This window comes from Phalangium opilio, unplaced genomic scaffold (assembly GCF_054372755.1).
Source record: "Phalangium opilio isolate 3A_F unplaced genomic scaffold, DU_Popi_V2 ptg000209l_1, whole genome shotgun sequence".
Classification (NCBI taxonomy): Eukaryota; Metazoa; Arthropoda; class Arachnida; order Opiliones; family Phalangiidae; genus Phalangium; species Phalangium opilio.
The window spans coordinates 11,596,213-11,620,432 of NW_028324217.1; the positions used below are offsets into that span (position 1 = coordinate 11,596,213).

The 24,220-nt window shown below is 37.3% G+C and overlaps 4 protein-coding genes and 1 long non-coding RNA gene across 6 annotated transcripts; 4 read left to right on the top strand and 1 right to left on the bottom strand.

Annotated features, from left to right (window-relative positions):
• The first annotated feature begins 269 nt into the window (after positions 1-269).
• LOC149619163 (uncharacterized) lies at positions 270-3,356 on the top strand. The gene is made up of 4 exons (XM_089855812.1): positions 270-902; positions 2,028-2,547; positions 2,849-3,169; positions 3,222-3,356. Exons 1-4 carry the CDS (start codon positions 270-272, stop codon positions 3,236-3,238), a joined length of 1,491 nt encoding a protein of 496 aa, XP_089711938.1. The 3' UTR covers positions 3,239-3,356.
• A 545-nt stretch (positions 3,357-3,901) lies between these two features.
• LOC149619164 (uncharacterized) lies at positions 3,902-7,729 on the top strand. 2 transcript variants are annotated; one of them, XM_089854783.1, is made up of 4 exons: positions 3,902-4,140; positions 5,776-6,378; positions 7,027-7,122; positions 7,194-7,729. In XM_089854783.1, exons 2-4 carry the CDS (start codon positions 5,880-5,882, stop codon positions 7,556-7,558), a joined length of 960 nt encoding a protein of 319 aa, XP_089710909.1. In that variant the 5' UTR covers positions 3,902-4,140; positions 5,776-5,879; the 3' UTR covers positions 7,559-7,729. The 2 variants fall into 2 exon arrangements, with proteins under 2 accessions (XP_089710909.1, XP_089710910.1); XM_089854784.1 differs by lacking the exon at positions 3,902-4,140 and adding an exon at positions 5,018-5,380.
• Positions 7,730-7,880: 151 nt separating this feature from the next.
• On the top strand, positions 7,881-12,482 carry LOC149619165 (uncharacterized). Its single transcript, XM_089854782.1, has 2 exons — positions 7,881-9,869; positions 10,755-12,482. The coding sequence occupies exons 1-2, from the start codon at positions 9,377-9,379 to the stop codon at positions 11,261-11,263; spliced, it is 1,002 nt and encodes a 333-aa protein (XP_089710908.1). The 5' UTR covers positions 7,881-9,376; the 3' UTR covers positions 11,264-12,482.
• A 1,056-nt stretch (positions 12,483-13,538) lies between these two features.
• LOC149619166 (uncharacterized) lies at positions 13,539-16,621 on the top strand. Its single transcript, XM_089854785.1, has 2 exons — positions 13,539-14,894; positions 15,709-16,621. Exons 1-2 carry the CDS (start codon positions 14,573-14,575, stop codon positions 16,314-16,316), a joined length of 930 nt encoding a protein of 309 aa, XP_089710911.1. The 5' UTR covers positions 13,539-14,572; the 3' UTR covers positions 16,317-16,621.
• LOC149619167 (uncharacterized) lies at positions 16,614-22,084 on the bottom strand. Its single transcript, XR_016375288.1, has 3 exons — positions 17,398-22,084; positions 17,097-17,197; positions 16,614-17,002 (listed from the first exon to the last, which is right to left on the bottom strand). It is a non-coding gene; the product is annotated as an uncharacterized LOC149619167 (long non-coding RNA).
• Between the last annotated feature and the right edge of the window lie 2,136 nt (positions 22,085-24,220).

The window sequence follows — 24,220 nt, forward strand, 5'->3', positions numbered from 1 at the left end:
CTACCACGAAAACTATAGTTTCAAAATTAGTCGATGAAGTTTTTACACGGTTTGGAATACCCTGTACAGTTATTAGCGACAATGGTAGCCAATTCGCTAGCAAAATTATGACTTCCGTTTGTAAAGAACTGGGTATTAACCACCGGTTTACGTCATTTTACAGTCCACGCGGAAACCCAGTAGAAAGGTTTAATAAAACGTTAGGTACTATGTTGGCAACATATGTTGAAAACCATAGGGAATGGGATGTCGGCATTTCGCAGCTCGCGATGGCATTACGTACCGCACCCCAGGAAACAACCAAGTTCACGCCTGCATTTTTAAATTTTGGGCGCGAACTCCGCACCCCTTTTGATATAACCCCAGCAGTCGACCCTCACTTAAATACCTCTGAATCTAATATTGTTGAGCAAGCCGCAAGTATTCAGGAACGTGTAACGTCCGCACTTGAGCAGGCAAAGGATAACATTTTAGCAGAGCAGTCAAGGCAGTCTGCCTATTTTAATGAGAAAAGAAGAGATGTTGAATTCTCTGAAGGTCAATTGGTCTGGCGTAAGAAGCATAATCAGTCTTGCGCAGGTGAGAGAATAGCTGCCAAATTATTAGCTAATTGGGATGGGCCTTTCAAAATTCATAGGAAATTAAGTCCTCTCACCTATAGATTAGCTACCATACGCAATGGTAAAGTTTTAAAGGGCACGTACCATATTACGCAATTGAAGCTCCATAATTCTCGCGATAGCGAGATGGAACCAGTTCATGCCCCTGAAGTTAACGGCGGTGAAGCCGGCGATCTTGTTCGCACTATTCAGTCCCCCAGGTCTAGTTCCCCCGATTCCATGATAAGTGACCAACTATCGTATCGCAGGAGGCTTAGGCCTAGGAATAGGATAACTAATAGAGTAATTAATACTCGGAATAATTAAATATAATTCATGTCGGATTTAAGAAATTTTGTTTCAGTATGATTTTAGAGTGGTTTTCTCTTGGTATAATCAGATAATTTAGTGATATAGAGTGGTTATCTCTAGGTGTAATTTAGTATGATTTTTTTTACTGCAATATTGTATAATTTTTAATAGGATCCTTGTATATAATATCATGATTTGTTTAACTTATTCTTAGTTTTTGCTGTTCATTTATTTTCGATGTTTAACTTATTCTTAGTTTTTGCTGTTCATTTATTTTCGATGTTTAACTTATTCTTAGTTTTTGCTGTTCATTTATTTTCGATGTTAATTTGTTTTTGATATATTTTTTTGGCATCACTTCGTGCAATTTTTTTCTCTCTCGAACTGTATAAGAGTTTTTTTTTGTGAATATGTTTTCTTATCGAACGAGGTCGTTCGAAGCCTAGTGGAGGGGAATGTAACAATAATTTATTTGACCTCCCTAAAAATCAATGTAAATATCGCTTTAGATGTTTTTTAATATGTTAGCAAAACAAACTAACCGTTTATGAAGGGCCCCTTTTTTACTGGTTCTGGTCGCGTTTGGTTTTTTACCTGGTCTCGCGAAATCACACTCCTGCAAAAGTATCTCTTATCAAGAAGATAAGACTTAAAATTAAAATATTAAACACGAATTAAAAAATTCATAGAAATTAAAAAATGAAACTTATAAAGTTCATAAAAATGAAAAAAATTTAAAATTTAAACATAGGCCTAAAAGTTCATAAAATTGAATAAATGAAATAAAAAGTTCGTAAGAGAAAATAAAAAATAAAGCAAAAGTTTATAAAAATATAAAAATGAATCAAAATATTCATAAAAATTAAAAAATTAAATGTGAAAAGGTCATGAAAATGTAAAAATTAAACGTAAAAAAAAAACTGAATCATGAAATTAAAATTATATGAATGAAATTGTTGATAATATTGTGGAACAATTCATTTTTGAACAAGAAGATAACCATTGTGTAAGGATTAAGTTCTAAATACCTTTGCGAAAAACGACTAAGGTTACACTGACTGCCACTAGAAGTGTGGAATTGTAAATTAGTAAAAAAGACGCTGAAATTATTCTTAGCGGAAACTGCTGTGCTTGAATCACACCATGTACCTACATGCCGCTATTGCTCGAGGCAACAAGGAAGCCATAGCTATTTATCTAAATGGAGAAAACGCGGACGTCGTAAGTGCCGACGCGGAAGGTAAATCTCTGTTGCACACGGCCTGCGCGTATGGACACGCCGAAATCTTGGACATACTTTGCGAACACTATGTTCCCATTAACTTCAAAGATCACAATGGTGATACTCCCTTACTTATCGCCATCAACGCGGGACATTTCAACTTGACCCAGATATTGCTTCAGGAAGGTGCGCATCCCAAAATAGCGAACAACCACGGTGTTACTCCGTTGCATTCTGCTTCCAGTAAAGGCATGGCTGATCTAGTGAAATTCTTGATCGAGTTAGGAGCTGACGTCAACGCAGCCGCAGTCGACAAAATCTGTCCCATTCATTTGGCAACTTTCAGTAATCACACAGAGGCTCTTTTGAATTTACTGGAAGCTGGTGCAAATGTTAATGTACTAAATGTGGAAGGTAAGAGGTGTTATTCTAAGGACAAGGGTGGTTTTTAATGTATAGAAACTACATTTTCGAAATTAACAATAGACTCTTTTCAAAGTTCAGAGGTTAAATAGAGTCTTGTGTTTGACTACCCCGTTTTCTTAAGGCGGAACTTACGGTGTGTAGATCCAAAGACATTTGATATGGCTTCAACCCAAAGGACTAGCCATATATAAGGTCTATGAATCTACATCCAGTACATTCCGTCTCAACCATATATCGAGTAGACGATACTGAAAACAGGTCTAATTCTTTGCTTTTATGTTAATTTCAGGTATGTCCCCTTTGGCAATTGCTTTACTAAACAATCATGACGATTGTATGTTCGCTTTGCTGGCTTGTGGAGCTGATTTTAATACACAAAAGAACACAAACGGTGAAACTGCCATGGACTTAGCCATTCGGGCGAACTTAACTCACGTTCAAGATATATTTAGTGCTGTGCAAGTCCAACGTTTGACTAGAGCCCAGGCATTCAAGTCTCTCGAAGTATGTCAGAATCTACAGAAGCAATTGGGTAATCTAGAACGCCGTGAAGTTCAAATGGATCATTTTCTTCACATTTATCAACAACAAATGCCAAAATTAGATACCGGTATGGATGTTTTTAAGGAGAAAAACTAGTAATTCCATAACTGTTTCAGTAGGCAACATGAAGCTCTAACTTCTCAACCCAACATTAATCGGCTGTCCGAAGCTACACCACTATTTAAATTTTAACGACCTCTGACAGTTCACACTGCTCGTAAAATTCTACCGGTTCCTTTATTTCAAACTGCTCGCATAGTTGGACCGGCTTTCATAGTTCAACCTGCACCCTGAGCTGAACCAGATCGGATAGGCCTTCCTTTCTAAATCAATGTTATAGACCTCACTACTATTCAACACGCTCAACTCAAATTAATTCAGACCGTTCCATCAATATCCGAAGCAAAAAGACACCGTCAGACCAATTAGTAAAATCCAACCTTAAAATCAGTTAAGCCTAACTTTGACCGTGTACAGCTTTTCCCATTTGCAAGAAATAAATATAAAAATGCTAGAAAGTGCTTTCTTCTGAAAGTGATTGATAAAAATATTTCGCAAGGCGTGTAGATATTTAAAGGAAATTCCGTACTTAACAAATGTTTTTATAAAATGCCTGCTTGAACTTTTTCAGTTTGATTGTTAAGAAAAACAAATATGTATTGAATTGCAACAAACATATTATCAATCGTAAACAGAAGCGTGCTTCTAGATCTTTCTCTGGGAAAACCACACTCGAGGTTAGGGTATAAACGATCAAAACTAATCTATCATTAGTCGAAAACCCTCCCAAATATCAAAATTTAAAATTTCAAATAAAGGTTTTTCATGGATTAAGTTTTGTTAGGCAAAATATAACGGATGTAAGATCAAGACAGTTATAAAGTAACCGTTCAGGGACCAGGGTATGCAATTTATGAAAAATTTAACCATAAAATAGCGCCACTTGTGTATCACGTGAAACAAAGCAGACAAGAATATAAAAACTATTTTTCAATATAGTAGACGTCGATTTTTTTTGCTTGGTCTGTTTTTATAACGGTGAGTTGTTATTTTTATTTAAGGATTAATAACATTTAAAAGCTCAATAAATTTAACTACTGAGAATTATTATCTCTAAGCCTTCAGATGTGAAATGATTATCACAATCATTTTACATTTACGTGAGTCCAATAAGTCAAAATCTGTCTTTAAAGGGAGGGTGAAGTGGAAAATCAAGTGATATTTTATCGATTCTTCCACGTATTATAAGACCAGTCTGCATAGTGAAACCTCAGATTAATAACCCTTGGATATGAAAGGCAAGCAAAACCGGGCGTTTTCAATTAGTATCGCCTATGGCGCCCTCAGACGGCAAAACGTAGAACTTTGTCACCCCATGCAGACGACGCAGTATGAATTGTACGGTTGTACCGGCAAGGCCTAGTAAACGTAAACGGTTTTTACATAAATAAAAAAACAAAAACCTACCTAATTTATTGACCAAAACCTCCGGACCATGTACTTACCGGGATGAGAAGAGAAAAAGAAACGGGAACCGCGGATAAAAAGTAGCCGAGGCTTAAAAAAGCATGGAGTAGCAAACGCTGAGTCGGTTTGGGGTAACTTTTTTCCAAGTTTTTACTATAGGGGCGTTAGAGATGCCGATGCCCTACTCAAGTATGCCTCCCTATTTCCTTTCATATCCAGGGGTTATTAATCTGAGGTGAAACATCCAGCAAATACCTCCTAATGATTTTAAAATTAAAATAAGGTTTAGACTTTATGGGTAATTTGAAATAAGCCCCTCTCACCAATGGCGTTACGCCCTGCCTTATTGTTAACAAAATTCTCATGACGCGCTCCATTCCTAATGAAATTTAGCGCGAGATTTGATAAAAATTCCGCGTGATGTGATAATCGTGGCGCGAGGCATGGCGCGTGCCACGAGAATTTTGTTTATTGGAAAGCAGGACGTTACGCGATTAGTCGGAGGGGCTTATTTCAAACTATCCTTAAAATCTGAACCTAATTTTAAATTTAAAATCATGCGGAGGTATTTCCTGAATGTAGACTAGTCTTATAATTAATAGAAGAATCGATAAAAAATTACTTGATTTTCCAATTCATCCTCCCTTTAAATCAGAAGAGTACTTCCATTACAAAAGGAAATGGCAGTGTCGCCTTGTTGATATTGTTACGTTGGATTGTCGGCCCAAAGACTTTAAATTGGACTTTTAACAATAAGGACTGGTTCTTTTGTAGCCCTATCCAACTTCTTTCCATTATAACGAAACATCCGGTATGTGCCATGTGGAAAGGTACGTTCCATAAGTTTGTCACAGGCTACTGAGAGCTTTTCATGAAGTGACGTAGGTAAAACGTCATAAATTCTCGTAAAGCGACGCCTGGTGAGGCGCTATCAAAGGCTTTGTACGGACTAAATGGAAAGATAGACTGCAAAACCGAGTGTAGTCAGTTCTCGCATCGTTCTCTAACTAGCTCTCAGTAAGTCTCAAGCATTACCAAGTATAGGAAGTGTCATACTTATGGAACATAACTTATAAACTTATGCGGAAATTAAAACATTATTTGGGCATCACTTCAAGTGCCTATCTTACATAGAAATGATAAGACATAGGGAATATACAAAATAAATACTTTCTAACTAATATTTGTCAAACTGTCTCCATCTAGAGGGTTTTCACTGATGTCTCTCGATTTTTGTAACCGTGTCGCACCACTCTCCCAAATGAAACAGTTAGAACTATAGTGCCAACAGAGGCAGGTTGGATCTAAACATGAACGTACATACTGCGATTTCCCAAGGCGAGACAGAGCCTTTAACTACCTTACTAAATAAAGAAAACGCGGACTTGATAAGTGCGGACAAAGAAGGTCGATCTCTGTTGCACACAGCCTGCGCTCACGGACAAACCGATATCTTCGAGTTACTTACTAAACATAATGTTCCACTTGACGGAACACCAACGGATGATAACGGTGATACTCCCTTGCTTATGGCCATCAAGACGTCACATTACGAGTTGGCCAAAAGATTACTGGAGAAAGGTGCGCAACCTGGTCTAGGGAACAACCGAGGTATTACTCCGTTGCATTCTGCCTCTAGCAATGGCGTCGAGGATCTAGTGCAATTGTTGATAAAGTTAGGAGCTGACGTGAACGCAGCTTCAATCAATATGAACTGCCCCATTCATTTGGCAACTGTCAGTAATCATACAGAGGTTCTTCTGCATTTGTTGGAAGCTGGTGCAAATGTTAACTCAAAAAATTCGGAAGGTAAGACAAATTATTCAAAGCAGGCTGCAGGGAGAAAAGATGTAAGATGGAGTTGAAATGATAATGGTGGACCTTCGGCAATGGAAATCTCCCAGTGTATCTTGCGCACGCCCCTACCTTTCGGTAGGCGATTGTTAAGTGATTCCGCGTGGCGCCGTTGTATTTGTATGAGAACTAGCTTATAATTTTAAGACAGAGGGGGCATCCTTTACCTTTCCTTACCATACCTAAACGCTGTAGATGTTACGAGGACTTCATAGCCGTAGGTGGGAGTACAGAGGCAACGTCATTGGTATGGGGAATTCAACCCCATCAATTACAAAGGGCTAGGGAAATAATAACATAACGGATTGGTCTATGGTTATTGAAAGCCCTTCTCATTGAAAATTGCTGGGGAATAGATTTCTTAGGGCGATTTTGAGTAACAAATGTTCTGTTATACTTTGCAACGAGTTATGATTGCAGTGTTTTACGGGTGTCCCCATAATTTTAGTAAGAAACTGAGAGACAATATACTAATTTAATGAAGAGGTCGTCACTAAAACACTCTAATAATAATATTTTCAACTCAAATACGCCCGTAGAATCCACTGTAAATATGAGGGAACACCTCGTATTGCACTAAATTAGCTTCTGTTCTAATTATAGGTTATACTGCGGTACATATGGCTTTCCTAGGTGGACACGAAGATTGCATGTTTGCTTTGCTGGCTTGTGGTGCTGATACAATACAAGATCCCATCGGTAATATCACATTGAAATTACCCATGACGAAAACCTAACTTACATGACAAATATCTTAAACGCTGTCCAAGCCCAACGTACGGCCGCAGTCGAGGCAGTCAAATCTGGTGAACTTATGTCCGGCATTATGAAGAAATTGGAAACTATAGAACGTCGTGCCGTTAATATTCGTAATATTCATGACCATTACAAGCGAGTAAGTTCTGAGAAGACTAAAGAAATAATTGACAAAGCGGACGCCGAGATCGAAGAGTGGAAGAAGATATGTCCTCAAGTCGAACATATCCTTGTGAAACGGCCTGATGCCTCCACAAAAGTTCAAGCACCTACCCACCCTGAACCAGCATCCTCGGAGCCCACTGATGTCCCACCAAGGAAGAAAATTAAATTAACTAAGACACCGAAATCCGAATCAAGTATAATGCTGCCAGATTGAATATATAATAATATGATTGTCTTTAGTTTTCCCGTTATCAACATCCTAATACTTGCTTATAAAAATTGGTGTCGTTAAAGTCGCATTTGTAATGTTATGTTCTGTTTTTGGAAATGTTTTAAAATTGAACATTTTTCTTACTAAAAAATAAAACTTGAAATTCAATCATGATTAATCAAAATAAACAATTAATTTCACGACGATAACGAATTTTAAATTTTATTTTACCTTTAAATGTAATCAGGTAGCACCAATCACAGACAAGAGGATGGGTGGGGAGTGGAGCGCCTTGATTAGTTTAGTTTTTGTCGCTTTTTCACAATAGCGGAAGCAGAGGGCAGCTCAGTGACTCATTGGGTAATGTGGACAAAGCTTTATGCGGTCTTTACATGCTCAAGGGTATGCACAAATTAAATAGGCGACATTTATGAAAGAGGGGGATAGAGTTCCATTGGGCTTTGGGTAGAACAGTGGGAAAATACAAACATAATTTTATCCAAATCTTTTCTTAAATTTAATTTACGAATGATAAGTATATTGCACGACCAAAACCGAATTTTCACATCGAAGAGATATTCGCCTTCGACGATGGGCATACAATGTTATTAAAAGATAGGGACGATTCCGTGGTTTAGTGGTTTTCTTGAAAGCCTTGCCCCACAGATTTATAAAATCTCGGCTCAAAGCTTTCTCAGTACATACTTATAATATTCTGAAAGTTTGGCTTTGTAGGAAATAATAGTATTGATGTAAGAGATGGATAAAGACTTTTACTCATCCTGAATCGTAGACAAGAACGAATGGTGGGGTGCTCCGCATCTTCCAAGGCGAATGTTACCGATTACGCTGATCGTTTTGATGTGAAAATTTGGTTTTGGTCGCATTAAGTAATTTACTTTCGTAAAATAAGAAAATATTTGGATAAGATTATTTTTTTTTTGAGAGGGTTTCAATGCGAGTGGGTCAGTGGACCTCGGCAAGGACGTGATTATACAGGTTTCAGTACGTGTATAAACAGGGGAAGGAAATGAGGTTTACTTGGGAGGTGACGGACGGGGTGTGGGGGTCAAGTCACCTCCGGCAGACACGGGGCAGTCGGCACCCATAGGGTAGGATCGCCGACATGTCTTATTCCCTCAAACTTTGCCGCCCAGAAGCTGGGCTTACAGGAGTGCGCCACACTCCCAGCTTGGATAAGATTATGTTTGTATTTTCCCACTAGTTTACCCAAAGTAACCCGTATCTCCTTCTTTATTAGGGTATAGTATTTGAACAGGGATAGATTTAATTTTAGAAGTAAGAATGGAGAACGGTTAGTATTTACTTCAGTCCGACTCATTGCCCAGTATAGGGCTCCTCCCTCCAACACGTAACGGAAAGTTTAAATGATCTTATTGGTTCACTTAAACTACGTTTTGATGACGTTGCTGACGGAAAAGGCGAAAAATACGTAAGTCCTTTTTACGACTGTCGCTACGACCCGCCTCTTCTTTCATACCCCTCCGTCCCTTGGAAGGGGGTCCGGGACTTTGACGCGCACCCAAATTACTTTGTTCTCCATTCCTACTTCTGAAATTAAATCTATCCCTGATTTGAACTTATGTTAGTCTGAATAACGTTTTTTATGATTTGCAACTAAAAAAAGGGACCCACGTTTTTTGTAAAAATTATTGAGCTCGAAGGGTGAGCTACAAATTATATTTTAAATATTTAAGAATTCTTTCAATCATTTTTATTGAAACCACACCGCTCCACACTTTCAAATGAGTACAACAATTACAACGAACTAGTGACGACATAGGCAGATTGAATATCAACATGGACTTACATGCCGTGGTTGCTCAAGGCAAAAATGAAACCTTAGCTACCTTTTTAAGTAGAAAAATCGCGGACGTCATAAGTGCCAATAAAGACGGTATATCTCTGTTGCACACAGCTTGTGCCCACGGACAAAGCGAAATCTTTGAGTTACTTATTAAACATAATGCTCCTCTTGACGTCAAAGATAATAACGGTGATACTCCCTTGCTTATCGCCATAAAGACGGCGCATTTCGAGTTGGCCAAAAGATTACTGAAGAAATGTGCACATCCGGGACTGGCGAATAACCATGGTATTACTCCGTTGCATTGTGCCGCCACGAATGGTATCGCGGATCTAGTCCAATTGTTAATCAAGTTAGGAGCTGACGTGAACGTAGTGTCAAACAATGGGAACTGTCCCATTCATCTGGCCACTGCCAAAAATAAAACAGGGGCTCTCCTGCGATTATTGGAAGGTGGTGCAGATATTAACGTGTCAAATTCGAATGGTAAGTAAGAGTTTTTTTTGGCATAGAAGCAGTATAACAAAAGGGTCTAATGTATTTCTCATAGAAATAGTATGATCATAAGTTTATAAGTTATGTTCCATAAGTTTGTCACTGGTTACTGAGAGCTTGTCATGAAGTGATTAAAGTAGATGAAACGTTATAGATTCTCGTAAAGTGAAGTCTGTTGAGGCGCTGTCAATGACTTAGTACAGACTAAATAGGAAGATGGACTGCAAAATTAACCGAGTATAATCAATTCTCGCTTGTTGCTCTCACTAAGCCTCTAGCATTACGAAGTAAAGGAAGTGTCATACTCATGGAATATATCTTATAAACTTATGGTGTGACTCATGCGGAGCCTCCGAAATGAACTAGGCCCATGCATGCCAAATTTTATGTGGGGAAATATCCAGTTTGTTAAGGAAAATATTTTCACCATATATGTGTACGAGATGGCGCTTATATTACCGTTATGACATAGGTCATCCTTAAATTATCGTTGATATTTTAGGGGTCAGTCACGAAATTTTTATGATAGAGAAAAGTTTCATCCTATAATTAACGTAAATGTTTTTGGGGCTATTCACGTTTTATTGAATCTTTCGGCTAGATTGTATTGATGACAACAAAATAAATTATTTCAATTAAAAGAATTCAGTAAGAGTAACAAAAACGTATACTTACAATCCGCGACCTTGGCCCAAATATTTAAACAGTCGACAGGGTCACGGCTTTGAACTTCGTTTATTTTACGGTACTATAAGCGTCCCCAAGCGTAAAACCACGGCAAACTAAATTGGTTAAAAAAATATTCTCGCTTCGCGACACGCATGGGCCTAGTTCATTTCGGAGGCTCCGACTCATGTGATTTTATGGTAATTACAGGTCTTAATCCGTTGCAAATCGCTTCAGAGAGTGGAAAAGACGATTGCTTATTTGTTTTGTTGGCTTACGGAGCTCAATTTGATACAATACTGGATTCCGTTGGTAATACCGCCTTGGACTTAGCCATTAAGGCAAACTTAACGTACGTCAAAGATATTTTTAACGCTGTCCAAGTTCAAAGAGTGGCCGCTGTCGAGACAGTCGATTCTGGTGAAGTTATTTCGGACATTTTAAAACATTTGGACAGTATAGAACGCCGTGCTGTTAATACAAATCATATTCATGACCAATACCAACGAATAATGTTCGAGAAGATGAAAGAAACAATGGCGAAAGTGAACGCCGAGATCGAAGAATGGAAGAAGATAAATCCTGAAATCGAAAACCTCATCAATAAAGACGCATCCACGAGTCAGGTTCAAACATCTGGTCAAGCAGTGTTCTTGGTTCCTACTGGTGTTCCACCAAAGAAAAGAATGAAACCAACTGAGAGGGTAGCATCAGATTGACTATCCAAATCCTGCCAAGTTTAACAGATCATAGTTGAACCCTACCTTATAGAATCAGTGCAATTTTGTCAAGGCCAAAATGGTTCTCAATGGAAAGTGCTATGATTCAAAGATTAGAACCGCTGGAAAATTATTAATTCAAAAAAAAAAAATGATTTATTTTAATATTTTTATAGTATGTATTTTAAATTTCGCTTATATTTTAATTATAGACATGCAAGCTTTTAAGACTAAAACATATGGTTGCATAAGATGTGACTTATAATATTTTATGTTATCCCAAACTCAATAAAACTAATGAAAATTACGTAAACCTCTTTAGACGTTTTTTCGAGATTCACTCTAGAATTTCGATAACATAAGCTTTAGAAGAGACAGAAATGAATAACAGCATATTAAATATTTAAATATTTAAGTTATCTTACTGGCTCTCTTTATAATATATATGTGTAAATATAAAAACAAAAGTACACTTCATTAATAATTCCCTGCCTTTGGCTGTAGACGACATATAAACTGCGAATATGAACTAACCCCTCAGGGAATAGCTTCTTGACATCATAGTTTTAAAGAAAGTCGTACATGATGCTTTGCAATCCAAACGTTAATTTTTGTGAAGGTAATCATTTAGACCACCTAACCCATGGACGGGCAAAGCCATGTTAAACCCACTTTAACAAATGGCAATGCGTAGCACGCGCCCTCACGCGTCTACTGACCGCAATTTATCGCCAAATGTCCCGTCATGGATTAACTAACGCTAGGGATAGTTCGTTCCCCCCAAAAGATGAAGCATGCATGTTCCAAACGCCCCCTAGCAGCAGCTACTATCCCTAACAGGAAGTTATAAGAAAATTGGACCAAATATCACGTGTTCTATGACGTCAAAATGGAAATCCTGCCTAAATTGGGCGCCGCCATCTTTAAAATCCGTAAAAACTATTTATTCTGTCTAGAGATGGCGCTATATCTACATCCGTTTTGGTCCAATAAATTGGGGGAATGAAGAGGGGAATCAAGGAATAATTCGGAACATGTAGTTGGCGATAGAAATACATGGGAAACACGGTTAGTGAACAATCCCTAGCGTTAGTTAATGGTCCCGTAAAGAAAAGTTCGTCTGTAATATATTTTAGCCAAGGCTTAATGACAAACAGACTTTAAAAACAATACCAGAGTGATATTTGCAAAAACTAACTTGATAGATCGTTTATGAATCTTTAATGAGAAAGAGGTTTAAATAAATAAATAATGAAATTCAACTTACTTTTAAAATTGAGTCAGATTTTCTCCTCATATCGGTGACTGGAGACCTCTACTCCTCAAAAAAACAAATGGCAAAAATTTTACAAAGGTTTGGTGAGAAACTTCTAACATCAGCCGCCACAGCGCTAGTGTCAGGCGTTGCTCTAAGCAAACCTAGCTCCCTATTCACTTGTCTGTCCATGGGTTAGGTGGTATAACGTCCTAGTTATGTTTGGTTTGAACGTGAGGAAAATTTCAATCCCACGTTTGAACAAGAGGCAGTGACTGCCGGCTCTAAGAGACAAGGCTTACCATTTCGCTATCGATATTTACTTCTAAGACAATGAAAACACTACTCGCGCTTGTCATGATTTGTTATCGTAACCCCTGACATCACAACATAATATTTCTATATAATATTATGAGGGTTTTCCTTATTAAAATCCTCCGTATCTCGAAACATAACGACAGTACATATCAAATTACCGACCGTGATGATATTGTTTCATGTAGTAGATGAAATATTTAATTGTATTTGCCGCAACAACTACAATGTCACCGACGGCACCTTAATGGAACACCAACTTGCCAATTTGCCGTGGACGGTAGAAAGCCGATTGAATAGACTGAAGAGGGCCAAGTTACCACTATAGAATCAAACTGTCCTCGGTTTTACATTCAGATTTAACTTTTTCTTGACGTGCTAGTACTATAGAGCTGCTACGAAAATTGGGCCTGCCTTTGAGTGTAGGGCGGCCATTTATGAGGGTTTTCTCTATGGGCAAATAGCATTGGTGACGTAGCCATTACCCCCTCTGAAATAGCTCTATATGGCGGATGATGTTACAGAATCGTGGCGAACGATTCAGAAAAGAATGGCCCATAAAATATTTCGGTGACAAGAATTTGATATTTAGGTACTGGATTTTTAAAGTAGACGGAGGCTTTCTGGGCATATCCGATGATATCCTTGTACAATGTATACTACATCGTGATGGACCGTCATTGTTGTGAATATTTCATCCGCGTTGTTTATAGTTTTACGCAAATGTACGATTTCATATCCAGTATATTTGATCCACCAGAAAAATAGTTGCCAAGGGTGTGTTACTTTGAATGGCTTAATACAGAGTCGATAAAGGCGTTGGAACATTTCATGGACAAGAGGAAATGCACAATGTAAGCTACAGAAGGAAATTATTTCACAAAGATTGCTGATGAAGTCTTCGGTTTTCTTCAGACGCTAAAACCATAAGATTTTGTTCATATGTGTTAAATAAAAATATGGGAAATACGCAATCACCATTCTTCGAAGAAATATATGATCAACTCGTTAAGTACAAAGACAATTTGTCTATTAAAATTGTAATTGATAGCGTTGATTTTAAGGATTACGCCAAGAAGTTCTTAGCCAATGATGGCTTGTTGATTTCCTATTTTATGAAATTTGTGAGTCGATTTCACTACTCTGTTTTTAATAACTTTTAATAGTTTTTTAACTACCAAATAGTTGAGGAACTTCTACTTTTCTATAAAATGGGTCATTCAGGGCCTACGCAATCTATCTCCGGATTATTCCGCTTTCGCGTAAATGTTGTTATACCAACACTAATCTAAAAAATATTTTTTTCTCATTCCACTTTTTAACGAAATTAAAAAAATTAATAATTTTTAACGGAAACGCCTTCAAAAGCCAATTTTTTTTATGAAAATCAGAGTTTGACATCTTTCTGCTGAGTTCGTTTCGATTGCGTTTTTCAAAGTTTTGAAGCTTTCATTAAACTTCAATCAGCTAACAGTTTTATTAGAGAAACGTGCCGCACCACTCTATCCAAAAAGTCAAACAGTTAGAAGGAAATTGCGAGCATCTAGCCAGTTTGAATCTGAACATGGATCTACCCGAGGACCTACATACCGCGATTGCCCTAGGCCAGATAGAAATTTTAGATACCTTTTTAAATAGTGAAAATGCGGACGTGATAAGCGCCAACGCGCAAGGTGAATCTCTGGTGCATACGGCTTGCGCACATGGACGAATAGAAATCGTCGAGTTACTAATAAATCATGGTGCCCCCTTTAATTTACAAGATCAAAATGGTGATACTCCCCTGCATGTCGCCGTCAGGAAGGGAGCTTGTTCAAGGGTTACGCTTCGTAGGTGTAGATCACAATCTCCCGGACAGACATGGTTCTACTCCGTTGCATAGTGCCGCGTTGAATGGTCTCGCGGACATAGTCGAATTGTTAATTGAGATTGGAGCTGACGTCAACGCCTCAACAACAGATGAAAACCGTCCCCTTCATATGGCTGCTTCCGAGAATCATTCCCTGGCGCTCATGCATTTATTGGAAGCTGGTGCAGATACGAAAGTGAAAAATTGTGCAGGTTAGAGGTGTTATGCTGAGGAATACGATTACAATTTTTTTCTAGGTGTGGTTACCTATGCGCTGATGGTTTGTGTGTGTGTGTGTGTGTGTGTGTGTGTGTGTGTGTGTGTGTGTGTGTGATTGTCACCGGTACGCCATGAAGAAGTGTGGCTAGAAACCAATTAAGACAAGGTCCGCTACCACATTGGAGCTTGTAATGTACAAAAAAAGTACATTAGTTCAATGGTATGAGTTAACTTCGGACGGACGTCAAACAAGTTGGATTGGACCCTTGTTAAGAAAAGAACCTCTTCCGGCTGTTGAAGGTTAATTTGATTAACGGATGCGAAGCCGATTTCTAGGAGCGTCTATGAAGGGAAATATTTTCTTTATAGACCGGTTTGTTGGGTTGGACAGGAAGGTGGGGAATGCGGGCACGGTAGCTAGAATGAGAGATTGATTTTCACACGGAAAGGGCACTATGCGTAAAGTCTGGGTCGCTGCTATTTATTTATAGTTGTCGTTATGTCTGTGGTTTGTCTATGGTTTGTCTGTGGAGGCTGGATAGACGAAAAGACCATTTCAGTTAGGTGTGGTTAGACCTTAATGTACCCTAACCGTTGGGCCATCTCTAATATTACCTCAGCGAGTTAGAAAACAAGAATACTGTACTACATTAGCACATTCAAAACTAACACGCCCTTCCCACCCCAACCACACCTAGCCAATACGTAAATTGTTTTACGTGACTTGTTATGGAAGGGTCAAGTGTTAATGGAAGGCTTTTATTATTGATAAAAATTACATTTTATTTGCTTATGTGGTGATTATAGGTTATACTGCGGTGCATATTGCTTTACAAGGTGGACATGAAGAAAGCCTGTCTGCTTTACTGGCGTGCGGAGCTGATTTTAATTCAATAACGGATAACGATGGTGATACCGCCTTGGACTACGCCGTTCAGAGCAACTTAACCTACTTCATAAATCTCTTTAACGCTGTCAAAGTCCAACGTACGTGCGTAATCCAGGCAATCGAATCCGGAGGAGTTGTTAAGGACATTATGAAGAGATTGGACAATATGCAAATCCGTGCCGTTAATATCCGTAATATTCGTGATCATAACCAGCTAGTAATTTCTGAGAGGACAAAAGAAATAATGGACAAAGCGGACGTCGAGATCGGGGAATGGAAAAAGATTAATCCTCAAGTCGAACATATTATTATTAAACAGCCACTTGCATCCAAAAGACAAGATCAAGCAGCTAAGCTAAGACCGTCATCGCCTAGGTCCGCGCCCCCGACTGGCGCCGGACCATCACATTCCGAACAAGAATTCGATGAGCCCGTTGGTTCTCCACAAACAAAAAAGATGAAAACAACTGAGATGGAACCACCACAGTTGGAAAAACCCGAAGCAGATAAGATGAAGTCAGAATGAAATACACTATAGTTTTGTCTTAGAAAAACTACTTCAGAATATTAATATTACAAAATAAGAGACTGGATTCTTTTATATTACCCGCGGTAAAACCTTTACTTTCATTCGATTTCCACTAGTGAAAGAAGATATTTTGAATTAATATTTTAATTCAAATTTTTTATAAAGTAGTGAATATTAACAAAAATATTTGAATTAATCATAAATGAAATTTTGCGATTTTTCATGTAGATGAGAATTTTAATATTTTATTGTATTTTGAAGTGGTCCGAATGAAGTAAAATTATTTAAAAATTACTTTCAATATCTTTTAAATTGTTTTCTTTATATGGTTAACAAGTGCGTTTGTTCTTTAGGTTGCAATTAGTTTAAAAGCAAAAGTTTCATAACTTGAAGTACCAATGTCTTAATGTCATCTTCCGAGGATATCTTTGTAGAATGCATGTTAAATGGTGAATGGGCGTCTTTTGTTTTGAAATTGGAACAGTGATATTTCTCCTTAATAATTTAAGTAAAAGCAGACATTGAGGTATTGGATATTTTAAAAAAGTCGAGTCACTTTTAATTGCAATTTAAGTCCTCGGTTTTTCGAATTTTTCGGAGTGCAGTAGAATTTTAAGCAAATGCGTGATTTCATATCCAGCATATTTGATTCACCGGAAAAATACTTGATTAGGATAAGTTACCTTGAATGTCCAAATACAGAGTTTCAAAATGCATTGGAATATTTCATAGACAAGGGGAAATGCAAAATGTAAGCTATGAGGGAAAATATTTTACAAAGATTGCCTAGTTGTCTTCGGGTTTCATCAGACGCTTAAACCATAAGATTTTGTTCAGATGTGTTAAATAAAGATATGGAAAATCCGCAATCACCATTCCTGGAAGAAATATTTCATCAACTTGTTAAGAACAAAGACAATTTGTCTTTCAAAATTGTAATTGATAGCATTGATTTTAAGGATTACGCCAAGAAGTTTTTTTGGAGGGTTTCAATGCGAGTGGGTCAGTGGACCTCGGCAAGGATGTGATTATACAGGTTTCAGTACGTGTGTAAGCAGGGGAAGGAAATGAGGTTTACTTGGTAGGTGACGGGCGTGGTGTGGGGGTCAAGTAACCTCCGGCGGACACGGGGCAGTCGGCACCTATAGGGTTGGATCGCCGACATGTGTCTCATTCCCTCAAACTTTGCAGCCCAGAAGCTTGGCTTACAGGAGTGCGCCACACTCCCGGCACGCCAAGAAGTTCTTAGCCAATGATGGCTTGTTGATTTCCTATTTTATGAAAAAACAAATCGTTAATTTGAAGTAAAATTTAGTTGAGGAACTTCTTATCTATAAATTTTTTTATGGATCATTTGGAGCCTACGCAATCTGTCTCCCGATTATTAGGCTTTCGGGTAATTTTTTTAAACCAACACTTATCTGAAAAATGTTTTTTTTTTTTTCATTCCGATTTGTAACGAAATTAAAAATTAATCATTTTGAACGGGGACGCTTTCAAAAGCCAATTTTTCTTGAAAAACAGAGTTTAACATCTTTCTGCTGAGTTCGTTACGATTGCGTTTATCAAAGTTTTGAAACCTTCATTAAACTTCAATCAGCTAACAGTTTTATTAGAGAAACGTGCCGCACCACTCTATCCAAAAAGTGAAACAGTTAGAAGGAAATTGCGAGCATTTAGCCAGTTTGGATCTGAACATGGATAAACCTGATGACCTACATACCGCGATTGACCAAGGCCAGATAGAAATCTTAAATAATTTTTTAAATAGTGAAAATGCGGACGTGATAAGTGCCAACGCGCAAGATGAATCACTGTTGCACACGGCTTGCGCGCATGGACGAATCGAAATCGTCGAGTTACTGATAAACAATAATGCCCGCCTTAAATTCCAAGATCAAAATGGTGATACTCCCCTGCATACCGCCGTCAGGAAGGGGAATCTCGAGCTTGTTAAAAGATTACTCTCCATTGGTGCTGATCACAGTCTCGCGGACAACCATGGTTCTACTCCGTTGCATAGTGCCGCGGAGAATGGTCTCCCGGGCATAGTCCAATTGTTAATTAAGTTTGGAGCTGACATCAACGCCTCGAGAATCGATAAGAACCGTCCCATTCATTTGGCAACTTCCGGGAATAAATCCGAGTCCCTCATACATTTATTGGAAGCTGGTGCAGATACCGAAGTCCAAAATTTCGAAGGTAAGGGGTGTTATGCTAAGGACTACGATTATAATAGTTTTAACGAATGGTCTAGTGTTAATGGAAGCCTTTGGAAGGCTATTCTTATTCATAAAAATTACATTTGATGATAATTATAGGTTATACTGCGGTGCATATTGCTTTACTAAGTAGATATGTTGAGTGCATGTCTGATTTACTGGCGTGCGGGGCTGATTATGATACAATAAAGGATATCAACGGTGATAGCGCTTTTGAATTAGCCGTTAAATTAAAATCAACATACTTTCAAAATCTCTTTAACGCTGTCCAAGTCCAACGTAAGACCGTAATCCAGGCAATCGTATCTGGTGAAGTTGTTCCGGATATTTTGAAGTTATTGGACAAAATAAGAGTCCGTGCCGTTAATATCCGTAATATTCATGCCCAGTACCAGCGTGTAGTTTCTGACAATACGAAAGAAACAACTGACAAAGCGGATGTTGAGATTGAAGAAAGGAAGAAGATAAATTCTCAAGTCGAACAAATCCTTACTAAAAAGCCACAATCATCCACAAGTGAAGTTCAGGCACCTAAGCCAGGACCGTCATCGCCTAGGTCCGGACCCTCGACCAGCTTCGGACCTTCACATACCCAAGAATAATTCCTTGATCCCGTTGGTATTTTACAAATAAAGAAGAGCCGGAACCATTATATTTGTTTTCAAAACCCGAAGCAGATAAGATGTAGTCAGATTGAAATATGCTTATGTTTTGTCTAGGAAAAACTACTTTACCATGTTAATGTTACTAAATATGAGATGACTTTACTTTCATTTGATTTCCGCTAGTGAAAGAATATATTGTGAAGTAACATTTTAACACTATTTGTTTTAGAGTTGTGTATATTAGGAAAAAAACATTCAACTATTTATGCTTTAGATTTAGCGATTGAAACATACCAATGTTTCTAGTAGATAATTAGAATTTTAATATTTTATTGTAATTTAACGTGGTCCGAAAGAAGTAAAATTATTTAAAAATTACTTGAAGTCTTAAAATATTTTTATATTGTTTTCTTTTAGGCGGATACCCACGATAATGTTCACGAGAAGTTTGGTTCTCTATCCTTGACCAGAATCAGGTTAAAGAGTTAGTGCCATAATTTTCGTCATCCACAAACTTAAAATACGAAAAAAATCCTTAAAATCTAGTTTATTATGATATGTTTACTTTTGTATTTGGTTTCGTAGAAATTTATACAAATTGAAATCAAAGTTTTGTGTTTGGAAAAGGCCTAGTTAAATTTTGTTTCGTTTGATGACGTAGTAAGGAGAAATTTTCAGTCTAGATGTTGCTCACGTGACGACTGTTAGTGTCTCAGCGCCGCGTTAAGCCTATTTTATTCAGATTCGCGCGGCGTTAGTAGGCTCGGAAGTCTCGGGCGCATGCGCTTGGCTTTTCCGCGAGATGCCGTGAGTGACGTAGCAAGGAGAAAAACCCGCCAAATATCTTCTCCGCAAATTTGCTTTTGCCCCCAAATTTCACGTTTTCGAAGTGTTTTTTCTGTGTTTTCCCTCATATTTAAATATTTATTAAGCATATTTTTGGAATCAGAAGAGTTTAAACTCTCAAAAAAGTAAGGTTTTCTTTAGATTTGAGATAATTTCTAATTCAGTTCGCTATTCCTTTAATCTCTGTTTGTGTTCTTTAGTTTCAATAAGTTAATGGATGGTAAAAGCAGAAGTTTAATGACTTGAAGTATCCATGTCAGAATATCATCTTACGAGGACTCTTCTGAACCCTGCAGCCTATACTTCGTCGCACCGCAATTTGTTATATTATAAAAAAACGGCTTGGTTTGGACCAAGGCCGAAAAAACGAACGATATCTGTGAGGTTTATCATTTGACTGAAGTTCAGATATTGCAATTGTTTTAGTTATTTTTAACCATTTAATCCTTAATCAATATTAAATTCAATCAAATGATTTTACTGTTAATCGATCCATTCCCTCTAAATTAATTGAAAAAATTACATATCTACGCTTTTTCAAGAACAATTACATTTTCCGAAAACGTTTTATCATGAAATTAATTATTTTGAAGGGAGTACGTGTTGAGAAATCAACATAGAATATTTGAAATATTCTATTGACTTTCTAAAAAGAGCAAGCGAACTTTGACATAATTCGAAAGGAAAATGTAAAAATTTAAACGAAATGCTACATTTCTATTGTCGCCTCTATGAAGAAAGGATTGCACTGCAATTTCCCACTCCGTGCTTTAGAATTTCTTGGTCATAACTCAGTCTTCATTTGAAACGTCACCACCCCTTTCTACATTGTTGGCGCTACTTGTACACCGGTTAAGTATTACGCGTAATCATGTTAGCACGCTAAAAGACCATTTCGGAAAACACACAGGGGCGAGGCCACCATTGGGGTATTCTCCCTCGCACCAAGGGTCACCGCCAGACGGTGCCAAAGTTCACAAGAGGCAGGAGGCTAGTCAACTCGCTCTGCCTATAGCGGTGCTTCTAGGCGAGAGAGAGAGAAGGCCCCAATGGCGGCATCACCCTTGTGTTTTAGTTTCTCTGTAGTTTTCTAAAATGGTCTACTCACTTACAAATGTTCACAAATTACACTGAGTGATCGGTCCTTCAGGCGCTAGCGAGTGACAAGCCACAACCATAATCATAATCATTCATGTACACGAATGTTTTATAGTTTTAGGTTATTAAGGTTGGCGGGCAAGTCCGGAGAGTCACCAATGTGAAAATGTTTCTAACTATATGGTATTATTGGCTGAGTGTGTTGCGACGGCTCAGATGACCCATACACTTGAACCACTGGTGCTTTTAAAATTTTTATATTGGGAAAATAGAGGAAGGGGGGTCGGAGTAAAGTGTGACCTTCGCATAACTGGTAATGAATAATGTGTATACCCATATTATTTCCGCATGAAATGAATATAACTAGTCATTGGTACTGAGAAGTATTTCTTTTCATGTAATCTTTACCCTTTGGTTATATCAGAAGTAAGATAAGGGACTAGAAGTAACGAGGTAATCAAACTCTTCACTTGGCGATGGAAGCGGCATAAAATCGTCAAATTTGTTCACTAGTGCTAGGCTCTATTACTAATGCTAGGGCATTTTAATTCTAGTCCCTTATCTTACTGCTGGTTATATTTATACCGATATCACATTTTTCCTGTGCTACAGAGAGCCACCTACTAAACGAAACCACAAAGGATAAACATTGTTGCTTTGTCTCAAGAAGACGACATTAGTTTATAAATTAGTTTGAGAAAAAAAGTTCTTTATCATATTTTCTCTAACATCAGTCTTCTCAGAAACTTACTACAGATTTAAACTTTTTTGGTGCAAACTTGAAAATTTGTTAAGCCAGCAACAATTAAAACTGTGTCTGTCAAGGTGCTTACAAGTTAGTGAGCAACGACACGAAATCCCTTCAAAATAATTAATTTCATGATAAAATGTTTTCGGAAAATGTAATTGTTCTTAAAAAAGCGTAGATATGTAATTTTTTCAATTAATTTAGAGGGAATGGATCGATTAACAGTAAAATCATTCGATTGAATTTAATATTGATTAAGGATTAAATGGTTAAAAATAACTAAAACAATTGCAATATCTGAAACTTCAGTCAAATGATAAACCTCACACATATCGTTTGTTTTTTCGGCCTTGGTCCAAACCAAGCCGTTTTTTATAATATCTGTCACTTCAGTCTTATTGTAATTAAAATTTGAATAATTTTATTTTTGCTTTACCGTCATACATTTGGGGTTGATCTATTTCTAATTGCTTAAAGAAGTACTTAAGTATCGTTAATTACATTTAACTTATATTCAAAAACATTGATTTCGATAAGCAAATAATGTTGTACTTTATTTATTAGAGATGGGCCGATACCGATACCATATCGGTATCGGTTTGATATCGGTTTAATCAAAGGATCGGGTAAAATATCGGTATCGGTACGTATCGGTTTCCCAAGTATCGGATCATATCGGTATCGGTTTAAACTGGTATCGGCCCATCTCTATTATTTATGAAAGAAGTTTAAAAACGACGGTATTTGAAAAATGGAAGAAAAATATTTGTTTGTACACTGTATACATATACAGTGTTGTCGAGATCAGACCCTTTATGTAAAACCCCCAATACTGCCAACGGGAGATGTCATACTAAATTATACAGGGTGTAAATTAATGTTTAGAATTCATGTTTTACTGTATGCCTGAATGCAACAAAATATATTAAAGCACAGTCCTACGATTAGTCTTAGTCTCTTAGAACCTGGGTCTCAAATTGCAACCTCTAAACTGTTTGGTAAACAACTCAACCTTCATAACGTGCATTTTCGGGAGGGCATTCTTGGAAACCAAATTATCGGACCCTTTTTCTTGATAAGAAAATCTCTGAAGGCATTTAATTGGACTTCCTGCGCCATGAGTTCGTTGCTTGAAAAGTTATTGCAAGACATGGACAGATGAAGAGTGCCTGCACCACAATGGTAATCACATTGAACATTTACGTTGAAGTTGATGTGTACCAAACAGATTTGAGGTTGTAATTTGAGGCCCAAATTCCAAGACTAATCGCAAGACTGTGCTTTAAAATTTTCTGTTGCTCCCCCCCCCCACTTGAATGGTATGCTAGGTGATATTTCAGTAGAAGAAAATTTATTGAATTAGGGATAGCGAGAGATGGCTAGCGATGTGGCTTAGTTATGGGCTAGACGCCCTTGTTTTATTGGCAACATTATTACATTGAATGTTGCCAGATTAAATTGTTGCTGGTGATTTTGCGAACTATGTTAATGATATATTAAAATTTAAATGGAAAAGTTTCATTTTGACACATTCCTTACCCTAAAGTTTTGTATTTGGAGCCTATTAATGAATTATAGTGATAATGTAATTAATTTTAGTGTTTAATAGGAAAACATTTAGGCTGAAAGAACAATTCGCGTAGTTTGATCTTATTTTAAAATTTCAGTTCAGGGTTATCTATAGTTACCCAAAAAACCTATTGTTTTCGATTAATTTCACGTTAAATATGGTTATTAAGTTTAAATTAACGGCTTATCTTCTTTTACTAGTGTTATTTCAGTTTATTAAACGAGTTTGAACAAGAAATTCTCCCTAACTGCAAACTTTAGAGGCGTGACTGTTTGACTCTTGCTTAACAAACACTATTTTGCCCCAAAACTTTTAAATATCGCTCCTTTTCAATGGCTCTCTTTTCAAAATGGGGAAAAATGCTTTTAAATGACAATTTAATTAATCGCAAGAATTAAACAGGAAAGTGGAGGCTGGGTGAAAGATAAGTGTAGTTTTAATTTTAATTTGTTAGTTTAATTATAAGGTATCCATGAATTTACCCAAAACACGAATCTTTCACATTAATTATACTTGATTGAGTTTAATTTAACGGATTATCTTGTTTATCTAGTGTGGATTTAGTTTATAATACAAGTTTCAATAAAATATTAACTTAAATTGTAATTACCCTAAAATTTTAATGTATGTAGTTATATGCACTTTTGATATATTTTAATTATCATTTAAATTAATTTGAAAGTGAAATAGGAAACTACTGTGGCTGTACGAAAAACTTGTAAGGTTTTAATCTTAATTTGAGCGTGGTTCGTGAGAGTGGATTAAGCTTAAAATTTATTTGAATTTTTTACCCTAATTTCAATGTTTAGTGC